This window comes from Takifugu rubripes, chromosome 19, assembly GCF_901000725.2.
Source record: "Takifugu rubripes chromosome 19, fTakRub1.2, whole genome shotgun sequence".
Taxonomy (NCBI): domain Eukaryota; kingdom Metazoa; phylum Chordata; class Actinopteri; order Tetraodontiformes; family Tetraodontidae; genus Takifugu; species Takifugu rubripes.
This window is the reverse complement of record NC_042303.1, coordinates 15,033,605-15,053,903: the sequence shown is the minus strand read 5'-3', so window position 1 is coordinate 15,053,903 and position 20,299 is coordinate 15,033,605. Positions and strand designations below refer to the sequence as shown.

General features: G+C 44.8%; 1 protein-coding gene across 1 annotated transcript in view; it reads left to right on the top strand.

The window, feature by feature from the left end:
* Positions 1–2,293: 2,293 nt before the first annotated feature.
* Positions 2,294–20,299, top strand: part of stx18 (syntaxin 18) — a 33,348-nt gene continuing 15,342 nt past the window's right edge. Inside the window, exon 1 of the mRNA XM_029826025.1 lies at positions 2,294–2,312. Coding sequence (XP_029681885.1) covers positions 2,310–2,312 — 3 coding nt within the window. The 5' untranslated portion in view covers positions 2,294–2,309. The remainder of the gene's footprint in view (positions 2,313–20,299) is intronic.

The window sequence follows — 20,299 nt, the reverse complement described above, 5'->3', positions numbered from 1 at the left end:
CAAAAACGGAAATCTTCGGCCAAACATGACATTTACGGGCCAGAACTCAAGCCTTTCAACAGCTCCCCTCAACACGCAGGGGCTGATGTGCAGCACACTGTACCGGTCTTAATGCAAATGAATGCCGTCCACAGTTTACACGATTTGACCCTTAATAAAATATCCGTTGTGTTTCATGTCTCGAAACTCCCCTTTCACTTATTACCTCTCAGTTTGTCAAAACAATTACCAGAAACCTGAGCCAATCTGGCAAGTGTCATTGAATTTAATTCATTTATTTATTCATAAGAGTAATTTACCTCCAGCTCCTTGTAGAGCCAAGGAGGAGCCTTTGGTCTTTGATGCTGTAGCATCTGTGGCTAGCGCAAGGCTAGTCCATCCATCCACCCATCACATACATAATGAGGGAGGAACTGGGACGTCTTGGTGGAGGTCTGATCTCTCTGTGTCATACGCCAACCTGCCACCCTCGGAGCTCTCTGCATGGGTTTGTGTCAGTTTGGGTTAAATTACAGACACTTGGGTTCTCATGCTTGTGTTTTAGCATCATGAACCACAGCAGTAAATGCGACGGGGACACATCATTACCTCAGATCCCCCTCGTTGACTCTCCTTCCCAGCACAGACCTAGAGAGCAAAAAACACAGAGGAACAGTTGCGTAATTACTGATAATTAACTCAATTACAGGCAGGCTCTGCCGTGCCTGCCCTGGCTGGCGGCAGCCATTTCAGGGTGCACCAAATATTTGAACAGTGCAATCCAAATATTCTCAATAGCCTGTTTTTCTCTTGGGTGCACGTCACCCGCCAGGCTCGCTCTGACACTGGCCGTCGGCGCAGCTAGGTGAGCACCGGCGGCGGGGGCCTTGATGGGCTTCAGCATTAATGACGAGGCGGTTAGGCAGTTTTCCCCTTCCTGCGGAAGGGCCTTGCAATTTCATCCCTATCATAGTTTGCTTTGAACGGTTTTCGGACAATTGTAAAAAAAATTGCGGAGCAATTAAACTGTTGACTTTTTTCCCCCTCTCAGATGCTATCTGGGGCTCCTGCTGTCATGGTTGACAGAAAAGAGATAAAATGGACCATTTACTGCGTCCTTTGGGGGTGGGCCCAGGCGGAGGCCAGCAGAATGCTACGCTCCTGCACTGTCATCGCTATTTATTCAAATAATCGGCTTTGTGTCAGCGCAAATATTTAGTGATTTATATTCCGATACAAGTTGTAAAAACTCGTTTCACTTTCTGCGCACAGTGGTTTCAGTGTTAGCAGCATGTTGCGCTCCTCATAAGTCTGCGAGGGCGTTATTAGCTGCGTCTGATGTGGAGCAGTGGAGTAAAGAGAGACATGGGAGTTTATCAGATGCAGATTTGGTGGCTAACGGCAGCCACAGTGGGGAGTGGCCACCTATGTCTCTGTGTGGTTTTGATAAAGATAGAGATTTATGTTCTTCCAGCTTTTATGGGCCTGGGCCATTGTGGCGATGCCTACGCAGACCTGCCGCCACCTCTGTCTCGACAAGATGGGAGGGAGGCGGATGTTATTAACGGCTCCCTTTCCTCTTAGCCCACGTCTGCTTCTTTATCAACCCCATCAAGGCCAAACACCAACAGAATGAGCGGCTCGCTGAAAGCAGCCGCTCCTGATAACGCGTTCAGCATGAAGGAGGAACCCTGCGACAGTTTGCCCTGTTTGGTTGACCACTGGTCTGCATTCAACCGACTGAAAAATGGAAAAATGAACCTCCATCGTCTGGATCACATGTGGTCAGCAGGGAAAGCAGCTGAGATTGGGCTTCAGTGTTGGGGAAACTGGAAAATTACATTATCAGCTAAGCTAGCAGCTACTCGGTATAAATGTAGTGTTATTACACTGGAAAAAAATGGTCAAAGTAGCTTAACCACGAAGCTGAGATACTTCAAGAAAAATCTGTTAGGTGAAGTTAGTGAGGTGAAAAACCTTTTTCCACTGTGGATCTTTTCTTACCAGAAGCTCAGTGCACTGCTAACTGGTGTTTGTTGCAGCCCGACCACTGCGGCTTGAGTGGGACTAACAGGGGCACCGAGGGCAGAAGGGGGAAGCAGCGTGCCGCTGTGCTTCTCCCCCCCGGCTTATTGAATTACCTAAATGAGCAGAGGAGACCAGGCCGGGGCTCTTAGTCGTTTGAAGTTTACAAATCATTCTGACTGCTTTGGGGCTCGGGGGATGTTGGGAAGGAGGGAGTGGGCAGGGGGTGTCTTTTGATGCCTTAAATAAAAACATCAGGGAAACAAACAAACAAGAGAGAGAATAAAGAAGATGAAGATGAAGAGATGGTAAGGAAACACCATATTCTCATGGCAACCTGGGATTGGTGGCAGTGGCTGAGAAACCACTTCCTGTGTATGATGGGAAAATTGCACCGTGTGAGTGTGCATGCGTGTGTGTGTGTGTGTGTGTGTGTGTCCCAAGAAGCAGACTCATTTTTGTTAATATTGTGTGATTATATGTACAAAAGCAACACACAAAGCAAGATTTGTCCTTTGGCTACACTGCAAACTGCTAGATTTTTCTTCACAACGACGTAAATGTTGAGGCTTTTTAAAGACGCGCTTGGCAACTTTTTAGCTAAACGGTGGAAACAATGACGGTCTAAAGAGTTAAAACAAAGTCTTTGTTTTTACAGTGTACACATTCCATCCAACAGTTGAGACTGCTTTTGATTCCTCTCTGAGGCAATCAATAATTGATTGTGCCTTGACATGATGGAGAAAAGATAGGATGTTGTTAGTACAATCAGGGGCCTTTTCCAAGCTATTGAGTGGAACTAATTAATTATGGCATGGAAATGCATTAAAAGCTCTCTTTCTCCCAACATCCCGCATCAGAGTGGAAAAGCCTGAAATGTAATTACTTACATAATCAAAGCAAAATAAGCTTGGCTTCGGTGGAACCATATCTGTTCTCCTTGCGTGTCAGCATTTCCCGTCATCCTTCCTAAAAATAACTAAAACAATATTTTATTTTCTGAAGTATTTCGCCGTCTCGCAGAGTTGCAGTTCTTTTTTTTTTTTTTGTAGAATTTCAGGATTCACATGAGCGGGACCTCAATCAACAACTGTCTCGGGACGGAGGCAGCCCGTTTCAACTTTCTGACCTTCTGCCTCGACAACGAGACCTCGCTCTAATTAGACGACACAATGTCTGGGAGTTCTGACGCTGCACAGAACTCACGGCAAATTACCGCTCACTTCCTGTTCAATCTGAGGGGGCATTTGAGCCGTCAGGGGAGCTGTTGGACTTTGAAATGTGTTTGCTTTGCTTGGCATCTCCAGTAACCGTGACACTGTTTTAATGAAGAATAATTTTACCATTTTCCAAAGATCATTTTTGCACATGCCTTATTTACAATGGCCACAGTGCAGCCGTGCATGGAACAGATCCACTAATGTGAGGGGGTGAACTGAAATGGCCCGTGAGATTTACAGTAGTTAGCGAGCTTAATTTTTTTCCTGTTTAAAATCCTCAACATTAAAGGCCTATCAGAACATGAAAAAAAAAACCAGACGATTTTCTTGCAGCACATTAGGTGCAATAAGAAAAAAGATTTGTTAGTTTTTAGCACGGGAGAAAGGCAAAAAATAAGATATTTTCTGCTAAATGTGTGCACGTGTGGTGTATGCATGGCACACGGACACTTTAAAATGACATGACACTCACGTCAGTGCTTTTACTGTGAGTCATTCAAAGCCAAACCTGCAGGTTCTGCATGTGCACAGACGTCACCCCCCTGTAGTCACTTTTGTCCGGCCGAGTCTGCGTCTCTGCTGCTGCCTGGTGAAGGCAGCGTCCTCTGGAAGAGCATTGGTACTGACATCCGGCAGTTTGATAAAGTGGATTTGGTTTCTAAGGTACAATTTCAGGCTGCTCTCCCTGGGCGCCAGGTCCAGTCTAGTTAGTCTAAGGCCCACATGTGTGGGGGGGCTGCGAGGGACGGCTGATGCCGGTGTTCCATGAGGGAGTGTCAGTATGTACAGTACTCAATATATCTGAGTAGGTGCTGCATGTCTGCGCGGATGTTTTTGTGCGGTTTGTTGCAGAGTAAAGAGGAAGCGGTGAGTTCAAATGGAAAACAGCAGGCGCTCCGGCATTAACATTAATGCAAGTCTTTCATCACAAGCCCCCCTAGAGCACGGCCTCTCCCCTTCTAATTTACTTTAAACACACACATTAGTCTCATCACTAAGCGCTAAGGGTCTTTAAGGAACAGTTCCTATTTTATTAATGAAAGCCTCTTTTCTCTGCAGTGTCCGAGTCCGATTTTAATCCCCAGCATGAAACGAGCGTCGTTACCTACTGTTGACACTCTGGAGTCCGCCTGGACATTTTCTCAGAGGTTGGGCTCGTTTGTGTATATCTAATTTCTTAAAATCAGAATTTTGATTTTATTTTCTAAGCGATGACTTTTTTTTTTAACTTAAAATTCCCCAAATGAAAAATACCTCTCATAATAAGTCTTCATAATTTTAAGTTTGTGTTTAAAATAAATCCATTTTTATTTTTTATTTTTAAGTACAGCTGCGTCACTTAAAGTGATTCCACACTTCATGATTTACCTTTTTCCAAAAATTCCAAAAGCACCTCCCAGCAGCGTGAAACCCCAGACACACAGATACCAGCTGACCCGCAGTGAGTCGCTGTACTTCTGCGTCTGCGTCCGTGCTGAACAGCTCATTTCTGAGCGTGTTGAGGTCTCGGAGGTTTGCTTCAGGATCGGGCCCCATGACAGCTGAGGTGAGGGTCAATGGCACGGGGCTGGCTGTGGTGATGAAAACATCATGGCGGTTTTCTCGCCAGCGCACTCTCACACACATGGGAATTCCGTACATCACCACGGAGAAGAGAGCCGACCCGAATACGCCGCTCTGTCCTTGCGTACACGAAGAAGAAGCTGATTTTTATCAGTGTTTAGGTCTCAGTAGGAGATTCTTCTTCTGCACCTTCTGTCTGGAGGTCAAATTGTCCAGATCATAGTGAAGACGGGTGGTTTGTTGTCATGACGCTGCGATGGTATAAAATGTGTCAAGACAATGGCAGAATTTATTTGATCATGCACCTTTGAACCACACCGAAATGCACAACTGGTTTGCTGTTTAATTACGCCTCACTGGTTCCATCACACCCAAATCAAAACACACCAGGACACTCCCAGGTGCATGCAAGTGCATGTGGAGTCCTGAAAATGTGGACACTGTCATCACTAGTATGACTTTAAAAAACCTGGTTTCAGCGTTTCAGTTTGAGACGGTTCGTGTTGCCTTTTAATGTTCGACGGCGGTTTATTTCTCCAGCCTCAGCAGCAGCTGACAGAACTAGACGCGGCTAAAGTCACAGGACCCCTGACAGATGGAATAATTATGAATCACGTTAATTGTGGAGAAAGTGGGTGTGTGTTTAAAAGACAGTCCATCATCGTGATTGACGTCTGAGCTCCTGGTGAGCAGCCGCGTGTGCCAAACTCTGCCTCCAGATAATGTCAGGGAGGCAGCACCTGGTTGGATTTAGGAATCCAGCCTTTAAAAACAAGCAGTAAATTAGAGGATGCTGATTTATTTCTGTTGCAGCTTACGCTCCAGTCATACCTGATTAGGAGAGGCGGACGAAGATTTTCCTACTGAGCAAGGCAGCGGAGGTCACATGACCCAGGGTGCTTCTGCAGAAATGAAAGCCTGTCGCTGTCTCACAGGTATACAAATATTGTAACAGTGACTCACAGGGTGAAAACAGGCTGCCTGATGCACTTTCTTTCCAGCTCTGATCTTATCTTTGCATCTTCAAAGTGCCGACGCTGCCTAATAGTGTCTCGGCTGCTTCATAACTTCCCGGCAAAACAACAAGCATTTGTTTAATTTTAATTTTCCTTTTGAAAAGAAGGCGTGTTTCAAGTCAAGCGCCACGCTGCTCTTTAGACGTGGGACGCTAAACCCAGACGAAAATGCGCCCGACTCGTCTTTTTTGATAAGACGAATCCAAAAATCTGCATGGCTGCAACCGCCTCCCCTCCCTTCTTTTCTCTCTCTCGTCCATCAATCCCGTCTCTGTCTCTCATCACTCAGGAGGAAAAGGCTCCCGGTCAGGCCTTACCTCACCCGTAGCATTGGAGGGGGGAATTACACGGCTTAGTTTTCTCAACTTGACCCCACTCCTAATTACTTGTTGGCTAAGCCTTTTGGCTCCTAGTCGAGTGTTGTCCTAACCTCCACTTGTCTGCTGTGTGTCCAACTTTGGAGAAAGGAAAACACGTTCCTGTAGGACAGAGGGCTTAGCCTCCACGCCGTGTTCTCACACAGCCAAACGCCCCATTAAAGGCCCCCCCATCGCTGTGACTAGTTCTGCTGAGGCAGGGGAAAAGCCGGGCACACTATGTCCTGTGACTCAGAATATCTTCATCTCAATTTTTTTTCTTTAAGTACCAGTAAACACTCAAGGGTTAGGGTTAGGGTCAACCCAAACCCTAACCCTTGAGTTTATGTTCCTTTTTTTTTTAAACAGAAGGAAGGTTTTGGCTGTGAGAAGCTACCTGGTCTACCTGGAGCACCCTGAGCTCATTCTCCAGTAAATTAGAGTGTAACAGGCACCTGTCAGTGCAGGCAACATGGGATGAATTTGTCTCTGACTGCTTCGTGTCAGACTTTTCAAACCACTGGCAACCTTCCCTCTAATTATGACTAAAAGGATCCGTCAAAGGGTGCGGGTTGTGACAGCTACAATAATAAGGCAGCAAGAATAGGCCTCAGACAAAGGCAAATTTTTATAATACCGCTTGGACTCAAACATCGGCCGGAATTTGTTATGTGATGATGGTTATGTCACCTTATACTAACCTCGTTTCTTTATTCTTAGTGGAACCTGGCCAAAAATATGCAGCCGTTATAGGTAAATAAAGGGGCGTGACTAAAAAAGTTGGCTCATTTCTCCTCACTTAACCTCTCTCACGTAACTAAATTCTTACCTTTTACTGAGACCCGAGCAAACCTTTTAAGGTAGGTCTGAATTCGGATAAGGAACTCGGGGAAATGGACAATCCCACAGGGGGAGGGGAGTTCTACTTGGTTATTGTATAATCGCTTCCATAACCATCACCCTTTACCCCCAATAAAGACACACTGGCCTGAGGATTGGGTCGGGATTACTCGGTAGCTCTGCTAATAATGTCAAACACATGAGGAGACCTGTGGCAGAGAGCGACTTTCATCATCAAACATGCCAGCAGATCATTTCTGCTGCTGGAATTAAAATATAAAGCCACAAAAGTAATGAAAGTAATGCTCATGTGTGATTTGCAACATGCACAATGTGACCCATGTTCTCACAGCAGTCCACGTATGTGTGTGGGAGTGTCTGTGCACACGTGCGTGCATGTGTGTGTGTGTGTGTGTGTGTGTGGGAGTGTCTGTGCACACGTGCGTGCATGTATATGTGTGTGTGTGTGTGTGCGTGTGTGTGTGTGTGCGTGTGTGTGTGTGTGTGTGTGTGTGTGTGTGCGTGTGTGTGCGTGCGTGTGTGTGTGTGTGTGTGTGTGTGTGCGTGTGTGTGTGTGTGTGTGTGTGTGTGTGTGTGTGTGTGTGTGTGTGTGTGTGCGTGTATATGTGTGTGTGTGTGTGTGTGTGTGTGTGTGTGTGTGTGTGTGTGTGCACATTCTTCAGTTCGTTGGTTGTACGGCTTCCCCCGGGGCTGCGCTGAGACGCTGGTGCCAGAGTGTCTCACCTTGTCAGGTTGGCCTGGGAACATACTTGCGCTGCAGGCGTATCTTCAGCACACAACAAGCACACACTCAAACACTTCGCAGGAGGATAATAGCATCCACATCAAAAGCTAATGAGCCATTATATTGTCATTAGTTTTATTTGCCCCACCCCACCCTGTCTTTCAGCAATCTGTCATACCGTTCACATGAAGATGACTCAGAAACTAAACAGTTGTTGCAGAGTCATGTGTGTGTGTGTGTGTGTGTGTGTGTCTGTGTGTGTGTGTCTGTGTGTGTGTGGGTGTGTGTGTGTGTGTGTGTGGCTTTCATCTTTTGCATTCCTTCTTTTGTGCAGCGCCCCATTATTCTCCCCTGCGATCAAAACCCGGAGCCATTTTGTACGCTCTTGACGTGTAGTCGCTATCTGTCAGAGACTCTGAGGAGTCGGCTCCCAATCATCCAGAAATGATGATTTGGCTCCAGGGCCTCTACAAGCCACACATGATTTAAGTGGACTTGAAACTTGTTTGGGGAACGTCTGCTGTACAAAGCGTGTGTTTATGTATGTAGCACGTCATTATCGTTGCATCTTGATTAGATTTTCCAAGCCTTCTCAAGTTTGTACACCTAAGAAAGGGAAGAGGTTGGCAGGACCACCCAAACAGAGCAATCACACGTTTGCAAAAAATGATGTGGTAACAGTTTTCTTTTCTTTTTTTGAGGGGAATTTCAGAATGAGGTAACAGATGTGTCACCCTCGCCGGTCGACAGGATCTCTGAGCTCTACCTTTGTTTTTTCCTCACTCATCCCAAGCTTCAGCGGTGCCATTTATGCATGTTAATAATATTGTCAAAACAAACACATTAAACCACAGTTTGGAGCTGGGTGGTGACTGCTACTCTCGGGGAGGTTGCAGCGGCTCTACCCAGCACTCGCTGGGAGGAATGCAGCTCCTCTGCTCGGCGCTGACAGTAATCACCCAGAGGATCTTCGACGTGCTCACGGAAATTTATTAGAATGCTTGACATGTCTCATTGTTCAGTTCATTTTTTTGGTGGGACCAGATATGCGTGTCGTGACAGTTTATACTCATAATTAAATACCAGCGCTGCTTTTGCACGCAGCCATCTTAGCAATGTTTTAGCAGCTCTTCCCTGAGCAGCAGGGCTGCTGATGACCACAGAAACCTCTTCATACGCCGAGACAAACAGCAACCGCTTCATACACATGTTATAGCCACACTCTTCCTTTGAGGGGACGGGTAGAAAGCAGAATAACTGTTCCTGCAGAATCACTTCTGTTTGTCACTCGGACTGATTTAAACAGTCAACACAGTTTCACATGCAAGGATTAGTGTTTGTTTACACCTAGCAGACCGGCTGTGCGTGGTTTATATGAGGCATTTGTTTGGGAAAAACTGCTATTAGCCAGGAATAGAGCTGAAGGCATGCTTGTATTTGGCAGGCGTGGGTGGTGTTAAAGTCCCACGAGTGGGAGTATATGTTGACGTCCGAGCTGAGCTAAACCAACCAAACCAACGCGGATGCTATTTTATTCACAGATCGGGAGCTGAGTGTGTCTGTGTTTTTTTTTTCCCTGCAAACCATTGTCCTGGCTCCTGCCAGTAAGGCTGTTTTTTCCTGTACTTCTAATCCACCTGAGACATCGCTCACTCTTTCTTTTGTGCGCACGCTTAAGCGGCAGTTCCGAGTGTTTGTATTACCAGATGACATGTTTTCATGAATGTGGCAGTTTGAGAATTGCACTCAGCTTTTAATTGCTTTGATTGATGTGCGTGCTTGAACATAACGCAATGATTTCTGGGAAGGAGCACGTTGTGCGGAGTCACAAAAAAGCAGTGCACGTGAATCTGTTGTGCCTGTGCTGAAAAGGTTTACTGGGTAGAGCTCTGAGCAAATCCCAGGAAGCCTTCCTGAACAAAGTATATATTTAGCTCCATTCAGAGCTCGGGGCCTGAACGGCCGTGAGTCAGAGTTTCAGTGGTACCTGAGGAAAAGTTGGCAGTTACTCAGCTAGAAATGGAAAACTAAAAAGCCCAGTTAGTGCCTATGGGAGAGAAACAATTATGGGTTTGTGCTCATTACAATGTTGTTTAAAGGGAATAAAAATTCCTCAGCTAAGGCTTTTACCATCGAAATTCCAAGGGTAAAATGAAGGTAATTAAACCCACAAATACCTCCGGCTTTTGCAACAAAACTGTTTTACTGCTATCAGCGGCGTGCACGTACTTTACACCAAATGGTAAAAAAAAAAAAAAAAAAGATTTCAGTTTCAGTCATTCATGTAAAGTTCTGCTCATGTTGGTGCTTCCTGCCCTTTTATTTAATAATCTCCCAATACTGTTTATGTCAATATTATGAGATCGCGTTTTTTTCTTTTTCCTTTTCATGTGTGAAAAATGATTTAAAACCAGTTTATTTTAATATTATCTATAAGTCAGTATTATAAGTATATGTTCACAGGAATATTTACATAACACATATTTGCTAATTCATATAATTTGAATGGGTTATGTGGAGGCAGAAGCAAATGAAGCTTCTTGAGTGTTCAAAAGCAAACTTAAGCTGCGTCTTTGTTCTTCCTCAGAGGCTGGACTTCATAGACATATTCTGGGATGTGTTTGCAGTAACACGGCCTGCTTTTGATCCAGTTAGCGTTAGCCACACAGACATTTATCACTTCATTTTTGTCGTTGCGTTGCAGGTTAGTGAGCAAGATTGTGTTTGTATTGCTGTTTAAACACAATGGGACTGCAGCGTCTGCCTGGAATTTAAGACATTTTAGTAAAATGAGTGAAATCAAAATTTGCCTGATTACCAAATCATGTTATAAAGACACTATCAGTTTATAAATATAAGAAGTAAAAAAAAAAGAATTGACAATTTTTAGAAATATTTTTGCAGGTTAATGTCTTGTTTCTTAAAACATGGTTTAGATTTTCTGGATATGGGGAAGTTAAACTGCAACTGTGCTAAATAAAGTGTCACTGTGCCATTTTCATTAAGCCCCCATGTTATTTAGACACCGCTTAAATGCTTGGTGACTGAAAGCCAACGCGGTCCAGCTGGAGGAGGGTGTGTTTGGGTGTACGGCCTCTTGTATGTGACTGTTTGTAGAAAATTACAAAGCATTTTGTTTTGCGCTAATACTATTAATAAGCAGATGTCAGCGTTGGTGTAACAGGCCGTTTGTGAGTTTAAAGGGAACAGCAGAAATCCAAAGGCCGATTAGACGCAGCTTGTTTCATCCCATGTGGACTCTGTTACATTATCAAACGCACACGGACGCGTGCTTTTGTGTCCTCGCTCCACATTTTCGCAATTGAAAACATCTCCAGTGAGATAGGCTCCATCAGCAAATAAAGGAGTCCTAGCTCGGGCCCTGTCTGGCTTCGGATACTTCTCTCTTTGTAGTTATGGTCTTGTGTCCCCTCCTCTGCGGCAACATATGTCCCTTGTTACATCACGTGCCAACAGATAATTTGTCGAATCACATTTCTCATGAGAAAAGCTAGCTCTGGAAACAGAAGGGATGTGCCAGGAGTGTTATTAAAACAGTAAGAAATAGCTGTTTTTAGTGCTGCCCGGCCTCGCCCCCGCTAGGAATCTGGTCCTTGATGTTAGCACCGGGTCATTCTAAGACCAGATCATGGCCGCTCACTGAGTGACAGCTTCAATAATGCTAATTACAGTGAGCTACAGGGACCAGTTATGCTGTCTGGCGACTCCACCCACTGTGGAGCCAGAGCGCCTGTGTTAACCGTGGTGTTAAACCAAGGTAGGTATCAGTCAGCCGCTGCTGGACCTCACAGCTGTAAACACACACACACACACACACACACACACACACACACACACAGAGTCAATGTCCTCAGTAAGGACTCCTTAGAGAGGGGCCTGTCAACAACGCCCACAGAAAAGGTCGACAGGCGTGGAGCTTGTCGACCTGAGAAGGTGTGCCGGATGACACGCTTGACCTCACAGTGGACCGAAACGGGGCAAGACCGACACTGCGGGAGGGAAAAAAGAGCTCTAGGTGGCTGCATCAGTGCTGCTACAGCACACAAATTTAGGCTGAAGTAAGAAAGAATAGCATTTGAACCAGAGCCCATCTTAAGTACAGATAAACCCCGAAAGCGATGAAGGAGAGTCAAACAGTTTAAGGCAAACATTAACGGTAACAGTCTATTATCATTGCGTGGTAGACACGCCAAAGTTAACACTAATGCGGCTGGCTGTATTTATATTGATGGAGTACTGATAGAAAGTCCCTGTGTGCTCTAGTTATCACTGAATTGCAATGCCTCATATTTAACATATCTTCGGTTAGCAGGTGGCAGTTGGACAGTGAGAGTACTCGCTTGGTTATAGCCAGCAGCCAAACTGCCTGGCTTCCCATTCATTATATATCAAGTGTAGTTTTCTTTGTTTATATAGAACTTAAAATAGACCCCGATTAGAATACAATGTATCAACTGTAATTATTCTCTATTATAATTCATTAAAGTAAGTTGTAATCAACGAGCGCTCGTCACATTTACTCTGACAGTCTGCTGTTTCATTTATCATTTCATGGAGTTTCAGTTTAATCACAAACCTGGTATTTTCTGGTGCCACAGGCTGGATGTAAACTGCTCAGAATCTTTGAAGTGACATCCAAAGAGGGTAAAGGGCTGTTATTTTTATACTCCAACACATCAGCAGCGTTCTCAGATGGTCCACCCGACTGACGTTAGCTCTCATTCCACAGTGGAGCCTGGACTGTTTAGAGGCCTGTTGTGTCTGGACTCTCTTAGATCATCTTAATAGCAGCCCACAGGCCTTAAATCAGCCCCCACGTTGTTCCAGTCAATACTGCACAAGAGGATTCCCCTCATCTTTCTTTCTCTGCCGCTCTCGCCCGTGCTGCTGCAGCTAGCTGCCCTCTCAGGGGCCTGTTTCATTCTGCTTTGGTTTGTCACCCTGCTGCAAGCCTCGGTTGTGGCAACATTGTTGTGTGCATCACAAGACGTTGGGTTCAACATTTACATTTACATTCGACACAATATTCCGAACGAGCTGCTCTTCCAAGACACCGTCTTGACTGACCCAATCAGAAACCTTTTCAACCATCACTTTTAACTCTCTGTTTACTCCATCACTGTTCAGAATCGAGTTTCCGTCTGAACCTTTGTGCGACGGCACAAATGAGCCTCCCCCCGTGAGACCGCGTGTACACCGCAGCACTTTTACGGCATTGGTGGTTTTGACTTCAGTCAGGGCTGCATCCTGATATCCTGGTGTGACTGGTTTGAGGCGGTATTTCCCCTTACAGGGAGAGCAGCCTTTTAGAGGGTTCACATGTGTTTTGGCACCAGACTGAGGAGAGGCTGGTAGGTTTTATTAATTGTGGCAACATTCCTGCAGCGTTGTCAGGCAATCTTGTTAGTATTATTTTTGCCTGTAGCCTGTCATTATGGCTCATTTAGAGCTGTTTCCTTCCCACGGCTGTCAGGTTACAACAGAGAAACTCATTAACTATTAACAACTTAATGATCAAACCAATAAAGCCATTTGTGTCATCAATTCATCCAGTCATTCGTTGAATCAACTACATAACACGCCAGGTTCTCAGAAACGGTCGCTAATGCTAATGGTCGGATGAATTTTGCAGTCAGCTAGATTTTATAAGCTGTTTCGCTGTGGGGATTTACTCTAACATCATAGGGCAGAGCGACATAAGTCTCTCTCGTCAAACATTCCAGAACCATCAAAATACCCCTTTAATCCAGGCAGTCCGTGTTGGGGATTCATTCAGGCAATCATCCTAACAACAGTAAATGTCCAATAATTTGGATTCAAAATGACCTGCACTCCTCAGACGGTTGGAAATGAAAAACAGGCTGATCGGTCCAGGCTGGCATTAACTTCAACTGGGTTTGATCTCCGAGGGTCAGGCCTGGCTACCGAAACTGTGCGACTGGTTTGATCCGAGCGCGTTGACAGGGTCCGTTTTAACAGGCTGAGGGGTTGTCACGAGTGACTGCAAAGCTCTCCTGGCTCATCTCCTGCAATCATTTGTCAGCACGTCAAATGTGAGGCCTGTTTGAAAACAGGCCAATACTCGTATAAAGATGGCTTTGACTGACTTGTACTGGCAAATGAACACAACATTATGAAAAATCATTAACAAACTCTGTTTGTGAGTATGGAGATGTGTTCACTTTTTAAGCATTTAATACATTTTGCTTATTTCTAAACCCAATATTGGCTGTTTACAATGTTATTAGTCCCTGTTGCATATCTTAACAATTTATCCAAGTATAAATTTTGTACTTGAACTCTGACATTAAGTATTTTTTTTCATGTGGAATTGAGGAAAAAGCCACTGAACTCACAGCAGCGTCGTTGGGGTTTGCTCAGAGGCTCACCACAGCGAGATGCACGGGCGCTCTGCGTAAGTAGCTGCTAATTCACGCTTCACCGCTGTGAGCGAGGACGCGTGAGCCCTGCTCGCCCCCGCTGCCTCTCTGTGTGGAGCTGGGATGAAATGAGCAAACGGGGAACTCTGCCGCCATTTCGCCGCAGATCAGACGCACATCATGCGGCACAAGAATGACAAAGAGTCAAAACAGAACGTGATCTTGGGGGTAATTACCAGCATTTGCTTAATCCTTGGAGCATGAACCAGGGCCGTTGACGCCTGCTCTCTCTTTGGATTCTTTGTCAGTTGAAGGGGAGGGGGGGGGGAGACAGATTCCTCCCTCAATCGGGATGTGAAGGACAAAAATAAGGAGAAATAACATGAGCGCAGTTTAATTGTGTGCTCAGATAGAGACACACAGTTTCAGTTTCAGCCTGAAACCACTTTTCAGCATTTGTTTTGCAAAACAGAATTGTGACCCCGATGCTCTATCCCTCTTTTTTCTTCATTTACCCCCCCTGGCAACTAGTCTGTCCCGCTGATTCTGTTACCTGTTTGCCACCACAAAGTCAAGTCAGGCTATTTGAAACCATCGCCTCCCACAGGCTGCTGCACCGTACAATTAAGGTGGCGTGAGACCTGGGCTGGCTTCACACTAATTCCACACCGCATTGAAAATGGCAGCGTTGAAAGCCCTGGAGGGTTGTGTGAGCGGCTTTATTGGATAGCCGGGAATTCATAATTACCTGAAACAGTAATGGCAACCAATTCCACCCAGCCCTCAGGATATTGCTATTTAGGCATTTGGCTGACAGCTGAGGACTTCAGTTTGGTTGCCTCGAAAAGGGTGTGAGAAATTTAAAAATACAGTTTAAGTAGAATTTATATTGAAAATATCCATATTTTGCAGTGACTTCTTTCATCATACTTGCTGCATTTTCCTCTCTTAAGTCATCTAAATTCCACTTTCTATTCAGATGTAGCTACACTAAAACTAAGACTGTTCGCGCCCGTTTCTTGTACAATTTATGTTTTATTATTTCCTCTTTAAGGTAAATGATGTCACTGAACAGTGAGAGCTCTGAGGAAATTCAACATCACCTAAAAATAAGAGAAACACGTATTCTTGTTTAGAAAAGGTTGTGAAATTGGAATAGGCTTGAAGAGTGTATTTTTGGAGGCACAATGTTTGATTTGGCAAGAATTGAAAGGCAAAAAATTAACTTTGAGAAGGTTTTTCTTTTTCAAAGCTAAACACATCTGCTTTGGCCTTTTTCATACCTGAAAAAGTAAAATACAGAAATGTGTGATAATATTTTCTTTGATCTATGTCTTATTTTCATGCTCTCTCTCTCTCTCTCTCTCTCTCTCTCGCTCACACACACACACACACACACACACACACACACACACAAATACAGAAAACATCTTGCGGTCATGTAGTGACTAACCCGGGGGATGAGACGAGGTTTCATGCAGACAGGATGTCAGGGCTCAGTGGGAGATGGCTAACTAGTGAGAGCATCAAAGAGGAGCTAAATCAACTCCATTGCAACACTGCATTCCTCCAAGGTATGCAGATATGAAAGGCAGTATCAGATTTGCTAAAAGAGAACAAAAACTCCATTAATATTGCGATTATTGGCTGCTGATATCTCTTATTAAAATGAACAGAACATGCATGTTATTCATCAGTCAACATGGTAATCATCTAGCAAATCTCCCGTGCTACACAGCATGTCCACACACACACACACATACATACACACACACACAGGGGGCCCCTCTACATCTCCGCTTCCACCAGTGTGGAAATTTAATAAGGTAAAAGGGGACAGAGACGTTTATTTTGTTCACTTATGTAACTAGCTGCCAGAATTGACAAAATGAAATGAGATTTGGATTTTGGAGGCAGTGCCTCTCTGTCTGACGGTGCTCTCTCTTCCATATGGCTGCAACATGTTTGCACACACATTTGAACTCACGTAGCTACTGAGCCGCTATTACAACACACCCTCCCTGCTTCAACACAGAGTAAATGTAGGTGAGTAAACATTGACTTTATCTCATCCAAAGTGGGTTTTTCCTCTTCTGCGCTTCATGGAACACACTATTGTGTTCTCACTATTCTCATTCATCCCAAACTGCCGCCTCAATCCCGACTCTCCCCTGCCAAGCCCATCACACGGCCAAACAGGTCCTGCTTTGACTGCCACTTAATTACACACCGTTTACTCCACAATTTACCAGTCAAAAGGAGGGGCTGGCTGGGGGGCATGTGGAGGGGTGGGTGCACGGAGGAGGCCACAGTATCCTCTCCATCAATGTCGGCAGCCTCCACAAAAGGCTCTCATGACAGAGGATGAGTGGTTATAAAGCAGTGGCCATGCCTGCAGCTCAAAGTCACCCCATTCCTAATTGCCCTCAGAGATGGGAGATAATGGAGGCGCTTTGAAGTAAAAAAACGGCCCCTAATGAGTGAGAGAGGCAGCGAGACAGCGAGGGACGGGGTAAAGAGGGAGGATGGGGGCAATATGTGGACAAAAAATGCAAATAGTTTATTTGAACAGGAAAGTTGGGAATAATGTAGGGACAGTATGGAAGTGAAGAGCTGTGTGATGGGATCTCATCCTCAGTCTGTGCTCACAGGAGCGGAGCGGAGAGTCGGAGACGGACTCGCAGCAGGGGGCTCCTTCGTCTTTCTTCCCGTCTCTCCTCCTCCACACCCCTCCGACTCCAGCACCGCCTCTAGGCACCTGTCTCCTTCCAGAGTTTTTGTTTCTCTCTTACAGCATACACTCTTTTTTATTCTTTTTTTGTCATCTGCCTGTCTACCCTCCCATCCCTCCTTTTCTTTACGTTTGATTGACACTGGCACCGCCGCTCAGTCTGGCGTCAGGGCCTACTCATAACCAGCAACATGCCTGGCATTCTTTGCACTGTCTTGCATGCTTTCACATGGCACCAAGGAAACTGATTATTTGCATACAAAGCTTTTCTTCTGTCTTTTTACTATGTACCCCTTTTGTTATGCTCTTTGATTCTCTCTCCCTATTACCTTTTCTTTGTTATTACGATGAGGCTCCCTCAGCCTTTACCTCTGATTTTCTCAGCTGGATTTGAAGACTCTCTTTGTAGGACCCGCTAGATTATAGTAGAGTAACATTATGCAATTACAAAAGAATAAACATTTGGCTATTTCAATGCCGTACTGAATCCGGCTCTACTGTATTTGGCCATCAAATGTTGTGGCCTTAAATGCTGCAGCAGTATGAGAAAGCAAACAAATACACCAATTCAATCACACATAAGATCCAGTTTACCACTTAATCAGGTGGTTTTTTTATTTATCCAATAATGAGGAAGCATCTTGAGGCTATTGTGCAGGTGGTGGGGACACCCTTCAGGTTCCATCTCCAGAGAAGCAGATTTTGATCCCAGCATATATCTTTTCTGAACGTTGGGTGATTGGCTCTGTGGCTGAAATGCTACGATATCACGTGAGAAGGACAAATTTTTGTTGTAAAATGTCGGTATCAACATGATCCCTAAATTTCACCCTCTGTTCCACCTGGAGTCTGTCTTATATCGTTGTTTTCTTAGCTTTTCTTAGAGATTTTTTACATTAATCTGAATTGATTTACACCATTAAACCCTCACCTCCCAGGGTGCGGCCTTCAAAACAGCCAAAGCGCAACGCAGAACTGTGCCAGCAGCTCATGTCGCGACCCTGCTCTTTTTGCACAATTAAACACAGCCCACTGAAGCTGATGTAAGTTAACTGTAATCTGCCTCTATCAAGGCGCGGCAGCTATTGTGAAGACCCCCTCGGCCTTTGTTTCCCCCTGAAACAAGTTGTCTTTTTGGTATGGCCTGCCATTTCAAAAGGGGGCCTTCTCCTCTTGACAAAGACCAGAGCCAGCGGGGCCCTTCTGAATGACAATACTTTGAGGAATCAGTTGGTATTTACTGCTGGAGAGGTGGAGTGCATTAAGCCGACGGACTGATTGTTGTTGTGTTTTCCTTGACTAATTGGCTGGAAGCCAGGGAGCTGCTGATACATTTCGGGGGGGGATGAAAAAAGGAGTGGAAAGTGCAGATTTTTTAAAAAGCACGGTTGGCTGGCTTTCTGAGGACTGATGAGAACATTAAGATTGTAACAGTCAGACCTTGTTTATTCAGCTCTACTGTGCTTAATGAGCTATAATGAGTTCACAATGCACTTATCAATGAATTTGTGCACAACACAAATTAAGCACTCGTGATCAAATGTGGGTTTATTGGAGAAAAGCCGCTGGTGCCCCCTTTTTCTGGACAGAAGCCTCCTAGACTGTCATTCCAAATACAATGCAGGGGGTTCCATCAAATCAGGGTTCCTTGTGCACTCAGTAATCAGGACAAGCTGCGGCGAGCCCTGGCCTAAACTACCAACCACAATTTATTCCTCCGCAGTGGAGGAGGACGAGGAGGAACAACAGAGAGATGCCATGGAGAACAGAGGCATCCTCAGGTGTGTGTGTGTGTGTGTGTGTGTGTGTGTGTGTGTGTGTGTGTGTGTGTGTGTGTGTGTGTGTGTGGCTGTCACAAGTGTGTCAAAGACATGCGTCAGTTTATTTTTTCACCAAGAAGAACCTGAAAACAGAGACGGTACTCATCTACATTTTGGTCAGGAAGAACCCAAATTGAGTGTGTGACGTGCAGTCAGGAGCGGGGGGAGATGTTGAAATCAACGCGAAGGCTAAATGCACGCTTCTCAAATGGTCCCGGTTGAAACCAGCGTTCACAGCGAATTTCCGGCCACACTGCCGTGCCTAAGTCCCCCTGATTATTTTCTGGTTCAGGAGTCGCCTCGTTTCAAAGCGAGCTCTCTGCCCAAGTCTATGATTTGGTCTTGTTAAGAGGCCTGTATTACACACAGACATCCTTAAACAAAATTAAAAGTGACTATCAATCACACAGAGTCCTCAGTCTTCTATTTGGGGTGTGGTGGTGCGGTACGGACCAGGGCGTTCGGCAGCACAACACGACTGACATTTGAGCATGTGTTTTGGAATTGGAGGTTAAATTTACAGCAGGGAAAGTTTGAGCTCTGCAGCCGAGACCCACAAAGGCTGGGCCGCGTCTTCAGTGAGTCGTCCTTTGTCCTCTGCAGGGATGCTCCAGCTACTGGAGCCTCTGTCTGGCATTTTCCGCTGATGAATTTACGCTAAATGTAACCCAGAATGAGTTTATGTGTAAGAGTTAATAAGTGGTTGCATTTATCTGAAACTGAAAGTATTGTTGTTGTTGGCTTGTAGGATGTATTCAATTATTTTTCCAGAAAATGTCTTATGTTTTATTTATCTCATTATTATTATCTATTCAAATATTACATTTTAATATAAACACCGATGAAATGTTTCTTTTGACATTGATTTATATCATTTTAAAAATATCATTATTTCATTTTCTTTATTAACTCCTTCATCAGGTTACTCCACAAATAGAAACAGGCAGAGTTAAGTGTAACTAATGATGTTTAACTTGAGCGCTGCTAGTTGATCAGCTATTTATTATGTCTGTTTAGTTTGTTTTTTTTTGTTCATCTTTAAAAGATTTTTGTTCATCTAGCTTTAAAAGTATCTTTGTCGATAAAATTGCAGAAACTTCCTTCCTGAAAATCCGCACTGGTATTTGTAGTTTTAAAATGCAGTTATTTTAAATGTTGGACACGGGGAATTCTTTCTTGTTGAAAAAACATTCAGTAAATGATAAAAATCAGGGTGCATTCAGACAAGGCTCCATCTGTCTATCTCATTTGCTGTAGTCCCTGTCACGGTTCCTGCCCCCCCCACACACACACACACGCGCCCCCCCCCCCCCCCCACCAAGTCCACACGATGAGACATGAAAGCGCGACCCTCCTAATAAAATGGAATAAGCCATTCTCTGAGGTTAAATTATTGTAATTACATATAATTGACTGTTTGGCGGCAAAACCATTTCCTCCTCAGATCCCAAATGTACTTTTTGAAAACGGTGATCACTTTGTTCTTGGCCCCAGCCACCGATTGACCTTCTCCAGTTGCAGCCTTTCCTGAACGGCTGTGACATGAGACAGAGTGAGACTTTTGGGGGAGGTGGGAGATCTGCGTGCTATGTTGTCACAAGAT